General features: G+C 37.3%; 1 protein-coding gene across 1 annotated transcript; it reads right to left on the bottom strand.

Annotated features, from left to right (window-relative positions):
• Positions 1-3,869: 3,869 nt before the first annotated feature.
• On the bottom strand, positions 3,870-4,826 carry LOC110541686 (olfactory receptor 8K5-like). Its single transcript, XM_021628402.2, has one exon. It carries the CDS (start codon positions 4,809-4,811, stop codon positions 3,870-3,872), a length of 942 nt encoding a protein of 313 aa, XP_021484077.1. The 5' UTR covers positions 4,812-4,826.
• Positions 4,827-10,753: the final 5,927 nt, after the last annotated feature.

The raw sequence follows: 10,753 nt of genomic DNA, 5'->3' as shown, positions 1-10,753 counted from the left end.
AGAGAAGCAGATGGCTGGAAATGATCAAAGTAAGGGCTGAAATCAATCAATTAGAAACAAATAAAACTATCCAAAGAATCAATGAAACAAAAAGCTGGTTCTTTGAGAAAATCAACAAGATAGACAAACCCTTAGCCAAACTAACTAAAAAGCAGAGAGAAACGATCCAAATCAGCAAAATCAGAAATGAAAATGGGGACATAACCACAGACACTGAGGAAATCCAAACAATTATTAGGTCATACTACAAAAGCCTATATGCCACAAAATTTGAAAATCTAAATGAAATGGATAATTTTCTTCACAGATTCTATCTACAAAAACTAAGTCAAGATCAGATAGAAAGACTGAATAGCCCTATATCTCCCAAGGAAATTGAAGCAGTCATTAACAGTCTCCCCTCCAAAAAAAGCCCTGGGCCAGATGGCTTCAGTGCAGAATTCTAAAAGACCGTCAAAGAAGTGTTAACATCAATTCTCCTCAAACTATTCCACAAAATAGAAACAGAAGGAACACTACCAAACTCATTCTATGAAGCCACAGTCACCTTGATACCTAAACCACACAAAGATCCAACAAAAAAAAGAGAACTTCAGACCTATCTCTCTTATGAACATTGATGCAAAAATACCCAATAAAATACTTGCAAACCAAATCCAAGAACATATCAAAGATATCATCCACCATGACCAAGTAGGCTTCATCCCAGGCATGCAAGGGTGGTTCAACATATGGGAATCCATCAATGTAATCCACCACATAAACACACTGAAGGAGAAAAACCACACGATCATCTCCTTAGATGCCAAAAAAAGCATTTGACAAAGTCCAACATCCAGTCATGTTTAAAGTCTTGGAGAGATCAGGGATACAAGGCACATATCTAAACATAGCAAAGGCAATATACAGCAAGCCTATAGCCAACATCAAACTCAATGGAAAGAAACTTAAATCAATCCCACTGAAATCAGGGACAAGACAAGGCTGCCCATTGTCTCCAAATCTCATCAACATAGTATTTGAAGTCCTAGCCAGAGCAATACAACAACTAAAGGAGATCAAGGGGATACAAATCGGAAAGGAAGAGGTCAAAGTGTCACTATTTGCAGATGATATGATAGTATACATGAGCGACCCCAAAAATTCAACCAGAGAATTCCTTCAGCTGATAAATCCCTTCAGCAAAGTGGCAGGATACAAAATCAACTCAAAAAAATCAGAAGCCCTGCTATATACCAAAGACAAAAAGTCTGAGAAAGAAATTAGGGAAACAACACCCTTCACAATAGCCACTAATAACATAAGTACCTTGGTGTGACTCTAACCAAGCAAGTGAAAGACCTGTTTGAGAAAAACTCAAGTCTCTGAAGAAAGAAATCGAAGAAGATATCAGAAGATGGAAAGATCTCCCATGCTCATGGATTGGTAGGATTAACATTGTGAAAATGGCTAAACTGCCAAAAGCAATCTACAGATTCAATGCAATTCCCATCAAAATACCAACTCAATTCTTTACAGACCTTGAAAAAAAGATTCTCAGCTTCATATGGAGAAACAAAAACCCCAGAATCTCTAAAGCGATCCTGTACAACAACAGATCATCTGGAGGTATCTCCATCCTGATCTCAAGCTGTACTACAGGGCAACAATAATAAAAACTGCATGGTATTGGCATAGAAACAGAAAGGAGAATCAATGGAACTGCATAGAAGACCCAGAAATAAACCCACGCACCTATGAATACTCGACATTTGACAAAGAAGCCACATCCATTCAATGGAAAAAAAACAGCATCTTCAACAAATGGTGCTGGACCAATTGGATGTCTACATGCAGAAAAATGAAAATAGATCCATATTTATCACCCTGCACAAAACTAAAGTCAAAGTGGATCAAGGACCTCAACATAAAACCAGATACTCTAAATCAGTTGGAAAAAAAGTAGGGAACAGCCTAGAACTCATTGGCACAGGAGACAACTTCCTGAACAGAACACCAACAGCACAGGCTCTAAGAGCAACAATCAATAAATGGGACCTCATGAAACTGAAAAGCTTCTGTAAAGCAAAGGACACCGTCATCAAAACAAAACAACTGCCTACAGATTGGGAAAGAATCTTCACCAACCCTTTATCTGACAGAGGGCTAATATCCAGTATATATAAAGAACTAAAGAAGCAGAAAAGCAACAAACCAAGTAATCCCATTAAAAAATGGGGAACGGAACTAAACAGAGAATTCTCGAAAGAGGAATATTGAATGGCAGAAAAACAGTTAAAGAAATGCTCAACCTCATTAGCCATTAGGGAAATGCAAATCAAAACGACCCTGAGATTTCACCTCACACCCATCAGAATGGCCAAGATGAAAAACTCAAGTGATAACACATGCTGGAGAGGTTGTGGAGAAAGGGGAACCCTCCTCCATTCCTGGTGGGAATGTAAATTGGTACAACCACTTTGGAAGTCAATCTGGTGCTTTCTCAGACAATTAGGAGTAGTGCTACCTTAAGACCCAGCTATACCACTCCTAGGTATATACCCAAAATTTGCTCAAGTACACAACAAGGACATTTGTTCAACCTTGTTTGTAGCAGCTTTATTTGTAATAGCCAGAACTTGGAAACAACCCAGATGTCCATCAATGAAGGAATGGATACAGAAATTGTGGTATTTTTACACAATGGAATACTACTCAGCAATCAAAAATGAGGAAATCATGAAATTTGCAGGCAAGTGGTGGGATCTAGAAAAGATCATTCTGAGTGAAGTATCCCAGAAAGAGAAAGACAAACATGGTATATACTCACGTATATAGACCTACAAGATATGATAAACATAATGAAATCTACACACCTAAAGAAGAAATCAAGAAAGTGGACAGGGGCGAAGATGATCAATCCTCATTTAGAAAGGCAAATGGGATGTGCATTTAAGGTATGACAGGAATCTACTTCAAAAGGCATTTGAAAGACTCTACCTAGCAGTCTTTCAAAGCAAACACTAAGACTCATAACCAAACCCTCGACAGAGTGCAGGGAATCATATGAAAGAAGGGGAGTTAGTATGATATGGAAAGGATAGGAGCTCTACAAGGACCAAATATATCCAGGCACAGCGTCTTTTCTGAGACTGACACCCAACCAAGGACCATCTATGGATATAACCTAGAACTTCTGCTTGGATGTGGCCCGTGGTAGCTTAGTAACCAAATAGTTTTCCAAAGTAAGGGGAACAAGGACTATTTCTAACAGGATCTCAAGGTCAGGCTCCTTGACTTTCCCCCCCAGGGGAGGAGCAGTCCTGTTAGGTCTCAGAGGAGGACAGCCAGCCCTGAAGATACCTGATAAAACAGGGTCAAATGAAAGGGGAGGAGGTCCTCCCCTATCAGTGGACTTGGAAAGGGGCAGTGAGGAGACCAGGGAGGGAGTGTGGGGTTGGGAAGGGAATGAGTGAGCGGGATACATTGGGGACACAGAGTTAACAAAATGTAACTAAAAAGAAAAATAAAATTAAAAAAATAATAATAATAACAAGCAGACAAATGTCCAAACACACAAAACAAACTAAGTAAACAAAACCTCAGCAAACCAACAAACCAAACACAGGCCACAGACATATAGTTAAATGTGTTCCCATTTGTATAATATTAGTTCCCTGGAAATGCTAAAGACATACTGAATCAATAGAAATGTTGCATGGGGGAAGTGAAAATTAATGAGTTCTGTACTCTAAAAGCTACTTTGTGTGAATACAGGTATACAGTCTAATGTTATATATATTATCATGAGTTCTTTGCTCATAAAATACTAATATTTATTTACTTATATTTTCTTTACCACATTTTATTAAAACATTTCATATAAAATATCAAGTACAAAGTTTATATCGGTCCTTAAAGAGTCTTAGAAAGGCATTTTTCACTTCTTTGTTTCTAAAGCTGTAGATCAAGGGATTAAGCATGGGAATCACTAAAGTATAAAACACAGAGGCTATTTTATCAGTTTCAAAAGAGTGGGTGGAATTGGGCTGCAAGTACATGAAAAGTAGAGTTCCATAAAATACTACCACCACTGTCAGGTGGGATCCACAAGTTGAAAAGGCCTTTTTTCTTCCTTCTGTAGAACGCATTTCATATATGGCCAATAGAATCAGAAAGTAAGATACCAAGACTATGAAGAGGGAGGAGATCAAATTAAGTGCTGAAAATAATATGATCAATAATTCTATATCCTGTGCATTTGAACACAATAACAGCAACATGGGGACATTGTCACAGTAGAAATGGCTAATGACATTAGAACCACAGAAAGTCAGTGTAAAAATCTTACTAGTTATCATCACAGCCTGGAAGATGCTGTAGAGATATGGAATGCCCACTAGAACAAGACAGCGTCTGTGAGACATGATCACACTGTAGAGCAGAGGATTGCAGATGGCCACGTAGCGATCATAGGCCATCGCAGACAGAATAAAAAGTTCACTGATAATGAAAGTAATGTAAAATGCCATCTGTGTGGCACAAGCATAGTAGGAAATGACATTTTGATCCACCATGAAATTCACCATCATCTTGGGGTAAATGACAGTACAGTTGCTGAGATCAATGAAAGCCAGGTGTCTGATAAAGTAATACATAGGTGTGTGAAGGCGGGAGTCCAGCTTAGTCAAAATGATCATGCTGAGGTTGCCTAGCATGGCAACTCCATAGATGACTAGGAAGACCCCCAAAAGCGGAAGCTGCAGCTCAGGCTTGTATGTGATTCCTGTCAGAATGAATTCAGCTGGCACTGTTGAGTTCTCCTGCCTCATTTCAACCTTCTGAAAAGATACAAAATTGCTATCAACTTTTGCATAGAATCATTCAAGCAAATTCAAAGACAGGATTAAAAAGTTACAATTAATGGATCATAGAAAATGGGTTTAGCAGTTCTCTGGCAGAATTTTTGGGGTCACATCTTCCGTGGATAGTGATAGTTTGACTTCTTCCTTTCTAATCTATATCCACTTGATCCTCCCTTTAGTTGTCTCGTTGCTCTAGCTAGGACTTCATGTACTGTGCTGAAGATAAACATAGAGAGTGGGCAGCCTTGCCTTGGCCCTGATTTCAATGGTATTGATTTAAGTTTCTCTCCATTTAGTTTGATGTTGTCTATAAGCTTGCTGTATATTGCCTTTACTATGTCTAGGTATGTGCCTTGTATCCCTGATCTCATCAAAACTTTAAACATGAAAAAGCATTGGCTTTTGTCAAATGCTTTTTTGCGTTCTAAGGAGATATTCACGTGTTTTCTTTTTTTTTCAGTTTGTTTATATGGTCTATTACACTGATACATTTCCATATGTTGAACTGTCCCTGCATGCCTGGGATAAAGCCTACTTGGTCATGGTATATGATATATTTCCAAACTGGTACAACCACTTTGGAAATTAATCTGCCACTTTCTCAGAAAATTGGGAATAGTACTACCTCAAGACCCAGCTATACCGCTACTGGGCATATATACGAAAGATGCTCAACCATACAACAAGGACCTTTGTTCAACTATGTTCATAATAGCCAGAATCTGGAAACAACCTAGATATCCCTCAACTGAAGAATGGATAAAGAAATTGTGGTTTGTTTACACAATGGAGTACTGCTCATCTATTAAAAGCAAGGAAATCATGAAATTTGAAGGCAAATGGATGGAACTAGAAATGATCATCCTGAATGAAATAACACAGAAGCAAAAAGACATGTATGGTGTATACTCACTTATACATGTGGATATTAGCCACATAATATAAGATAAACATTCTAAAATCTATAACCTAAAAGAGCTAGACAATAAGGAGTACCTTAGGGAAGATGCTTAATTCTCACTCAGAAGGGAAAACAGGATACACACTGGAAGTGGCAGAGGAGACCACAGATGTCCTCTAAAAGACTCCAACTAGCGGGGGATCGAACCACATGCAGGAACTTCCAGCCAAACTTTGGGCAGAGTACAGGGTGTCTTATGGAAGAAAGGGAAGATAGAAAGACCTGGATGGGACAAGAACTCCACAAGGAGAACAACAAAGCCAAAAAAATCTGGGTCCCAGATGGCCTGCAGAAACTGATGGATCAACCAAGGACCATGCATGGAAAGGACCTAGACCTCCTGCTCAGATGTAGCCCATGGGCAGCTCAGTCTCAATGGGGGTCACCTGGTAAGGGGAAAGGGGGCTGTCTCTGACATGGATTCAGTGTCTGGCTCTTTGATCACCTCACTCTGGCAGAGTGGCCTTACTAGGCTTCAGAGAAAAAGGATCCAGACAGTCCTGATCAGTGGACTAGGGGACGGAAAGGGGGATAAAATAGGGAAGGAAGTTGGGACCAGAAGAAGATGAGGGAGGGAGATACAATGGAGCTACAAAGTGAATAAATTGTAAAGAATAATAATAATAAAAGAAAATGAGTTTGATACTTGATTTTAAATGTTAAACAATATGGGAGGCTCTTCTTTCTTTCTTTTTTTAATGGTGCAAAAGGTGTATATTTAGAATTACCCTGGTGGACTCAGTTTAGATGATCCCAGTCTTGTTAGCAACATCCACAGACATATAAAGAAGATCTATATGCCTCCACTTTCCAGAGGCCCAAGACCCTTGGCTCTGGAGGCAGCCCAAACACCCTGCAAAGAGTTTATGCAGGATAAAGAAGCTTGACCACTCTGCCATCATCAAATTCCTCCTGTCCATTGGGTCAACCTGGAAGCTCTAATTTTTTAAATGGAGAGGTTTTTGTGAGATACACTCAAAGTTATTTAAATTCTTACTTCAGTCAAAGATAAGATATAATTTGCATCCTAATAGCTGAAAGAAAAATTATCTTAATATTGTGCTGAGCTACTGGCAGCATTCAATAGATTCTGTACAGAAATATTGGATATATTTTCTTTTCACTAGAGGAACATAATTTTTCTTAATAATTTTTATTTACATATGCTAATTCTCATGAGGCTTTGATATTCATAAATATAGAGGTGGAAATAATATGAAAATAATGACATTTAAATTTAGTTTTGTGACTTTTAAGGTACTGTATAGGACTTGTAATGATTACCTCAAAAAGGTCCAAATATGTCAAACGTACAAAGCAAGGAATATGTTTGTCTAGTACCAAACACTCAGCCTTGAAAGCATACATAAAAGTAACACAATAGGTAATGAACAGGATACATTTAAGATGTAGATATAATATATATCTTATTATTGTCATATGTGGTTATTCCATGCATATATATACATATGTATATGCATATATGCATGTAATAACAATTATTAGAAAAGTGGTCATGAATTTGAAGGTGAGTAGGGAGAATTATAAGGGAGCTTTTGGAGGAAAGAAAGAAAAGGGATAGATGTAATTATATTATAGTCTAAAAAATAAAATTCAATTAAACTCACTTTCACTTTTTGTTCTGAATTCTTTCCATTATGTTTTAATTGAAATCATGAACTATTTATGCAAACATTTGTGGAGTCCCATTATATTGTGATTGAGTTGATGATACTGTCTTTGATAATTACTGGGAGCATTTATAATATAATAAATTATTGAGAAATATGAAACAAATTATAGTCTAATGTAGAAATGATGTTAAAATGCTTACTATGTAGTCTTTGAATATGATATTCCGTTAATAAAATTAGTACAAGAGTGTGCTGTTAGGAGCAGTCACTTACACAGCTGAATTTCATTTTTTTCCTCTGACTAAATATTCCCCTTTATTGTTCAGCTGTATGTATAACTTCTTTGTTTGTTTTATAGAAGATATTTTTACTACATTCCTTTCTCTCCATCAGCTTCTCCAGATACTCCTTACTTCTAAAGCCATCAAACTTCCATACCTACCAGGTACACAAAATGTCAATTTTTACTTGCTGATACATGTGATTTATTTTGTTATTTATGGATCATTAATATTTAATTGTATATAATTTATCTTAATAAAGTTTTATTAGCAACACTCAAGTTTATGTACTTTATTATAATAATGTTATAATAGTAACACTATTAAATGTATTTACCTTATTATGATAAATTTATAATAGTAACACTATTAAGACAAACATTGTCATGAGTCTCAAAGTCTTTTCCACCTTCATGATGGCACTGAGCATCCATTATGTTCTATACTGATAACTGTTTATCTACAAAATTTTACAACGGAGAATGTATTATTTCTAATATTGCATTAAGAGTTAGCATTCATTAACATAGAAATGCAGTAATACATGTGTAATCTACTCTAATTAATGACAGGAAAACTAATTTAGAGCAATGTTTTGAGTGCACCTCCATTCAGACTCAGAGTTACCGCCCTGAAACTCAGAGACAGACAACTGCCACGTTCAGTGAAAGAAGAACATGGGCATTTATATTCAGGAAGTCAAGCCCCCGGCGGTGGCGCACGCCTGTAACCCTAGAACTGGGGGAGGCAGAGGCAGGTGGATCTCGGTTAGTTCTAGGCCAGCCTGGTCTACAAAGTCCAAGACAACCAAGGCTACACAGAGAAACACTGCTTTGAACAAAATAAAACAAACAACAAAACAAAACAAAAACAAATTCAGGAAGTCCACCTCCACGATGCCCGGTTTTACTTGGAATAGTAACAATGCAATGCGGTCTGTGGTGGTTGGCAGCCATCGTGGGAATGAGCCCTTCCCCAGTGCTGGGTTTTCTTTCCGAGGAGAGTATGTGGCCTGGGGAAGAAGGTGTGTCTGGCATACCTCTACGCCATCTTCCTAGCTGCAGTTGTTTGCTGACTCATCACTGAGTCCTACTCTTATTTGAAAACCCTTCTTCACTCACAAATAACAACAAAAAACTCCAACTCTATTCATTTTTTTTATTTTAATTTGCTACATTATTTTACTATGAGATGTGTCGATCTAGTAAAATAATTAAAAATCGGAGCAGCAATTTTGTTTTGCTTTCATGTGTTTAATTTGTTCCCACAGTTCCTCTAAACGATTCCTTAAATATTTTCTGTTGTTGTTTGTTTGTTTGTTTGAGACAGGGTTTCTCCGTGTAGCCTTGGCTGTCTGGAAATCACTTTGCAGACCAGACTGGCCTCCAGCTCACAGAGATCCACCTGCTTGTGCTCCAGGTGATGGGACTACAGGTACACCATCGTGCCTGGCCCCCTCCTTGAATCTGCATCTGTCTGCATTTTCAGTGTCAGTTATATCCTTCTGAAGATGTCTGAGTGGCAGCATCTTTCTCATCTTCTTACTTGACAATGAAAATCTCAAATTTTTTTATCTTATTTTATTTGTGTATTTTAAGATACACAAGCAACATAGCCTCAGAAAGACCTTTAACCTTATATAACCTTGGAGTTCACAAAGCACAGAAGGTACGACTAGGAGGCCCTGAGTTTTTAAGCCGCACACATGCTGAACCACCAGGTATTCCTGTTTAGTTTGCTTCACAGCCTCCCAACTCTTTAAAATCACTACATTTTTTCCCATTTGCTCCATTTTTACAATGTAAAGTCTTTGAAAAAACCCAGAAGTTAAGCAGTATTGAGGGACACTAAAAAGAATGCTGAAAAGCTGTTAATGTGTGTGCAGGTAACATCATAAACAAAACTATTTTTACTTTATGAGAGTGCAAGAAATACCTTAACATATTCCATATTCAAATGGTGGTTTATATATTCTCACTGAAATTATATTATTATTTATAAATCTGCAAACTATACTCGTTTTATTTTTTTATTTATGTGAAAATCAAATAAAACTGCACATTTTATATTTGCACCTGAAAATCTTATGTTAATACTTTTAACTGGTCAATGATAGACTTTTTATGTCTTTTTTTCCACTTCCAATATCCACATCCCACATTCACCTCTCAAAGAGGGTGCAGCAGCTGTTACGCTCATAGAATTTCATTTTCCTCTGCAGAAAATACTTTTATAGGTGATAATTATCAAAGCAGACATTTAATTACTGCAACATACCTGAGAGCCACAGATCTTGTGGCCAGTGAAAGAATCTAAGTAGAATCTAAGAGTCAATGAAGATTTTAAGGCTCAGGTTATGATAAGACCAGTGACAATTCCTACTCACCACTCACAAAGACTCTCTGAAATTATTCTTTTTGCTCCAGGGAGGAGAAATTTATGGTTTTCCTCATTATTTGTGATGTTCCCAGAGCTCATGGCATATAATTTGTTCACTTTATTATCTCTAAATTATCTGAGAGATTTAAACAAAATTGCATTGATGTCATACGACATTTTCCCCAGTGAGAAAACAGAGGCAGCTCATGAAAAACATCAAAGAAACAGAAATGGCCTGAGGAGTTTCATGAGTATTTAAAGGGTTTATGGGCCCTAACTGATGAGGTTACTGAGTCAAGTTTTGAGCACTAACGGCAAACACTGTAGTAACAGTTTATTTCTATAGAGTGAAGAAGTGCCGTGCTGTCATGGCTTTTTAAATGGGGTTATTACAGAAGATTTTGAACTTATTTTTCATAGTAAAATATTTAGTAAGCTGTCAGTGATGTTGGCCCAGGGGACCAAAATACAATGTAAGGATACCATCACAGCATGATGGAGATGCTCTTTAAGCAAGTACTTTATCTTCAGACAGTTTTTTTTTCATCAGTCGCTGAACCAAAAGTAATAATTAAAAGAAAACCATCTTTTCTCTGTCTGCATGCCATATCTTTGTGTTTTAGGGAGTTATCCCTACAAAAGGATCATTGCTGT

Source organism: Meriones unguiculatus, chromosome 8 (assembly GCF_030254825.1).
Source record: "Meriones unguiculatus strain TT.TT164.6M chromosome 8, Bangor_MerUng_6.1, whole genome shotgun sequence".
NCBI classification, from domain to species: domain Eukaryota; kingdom Metazoa; phylum Chordata; class Mammalia; order Rodentia; family Muridae; genus Meriones; species Meriones unguiculatus.
This window is presented reverse-complemented; position numbering and strand designations above follow the sequence as displayed.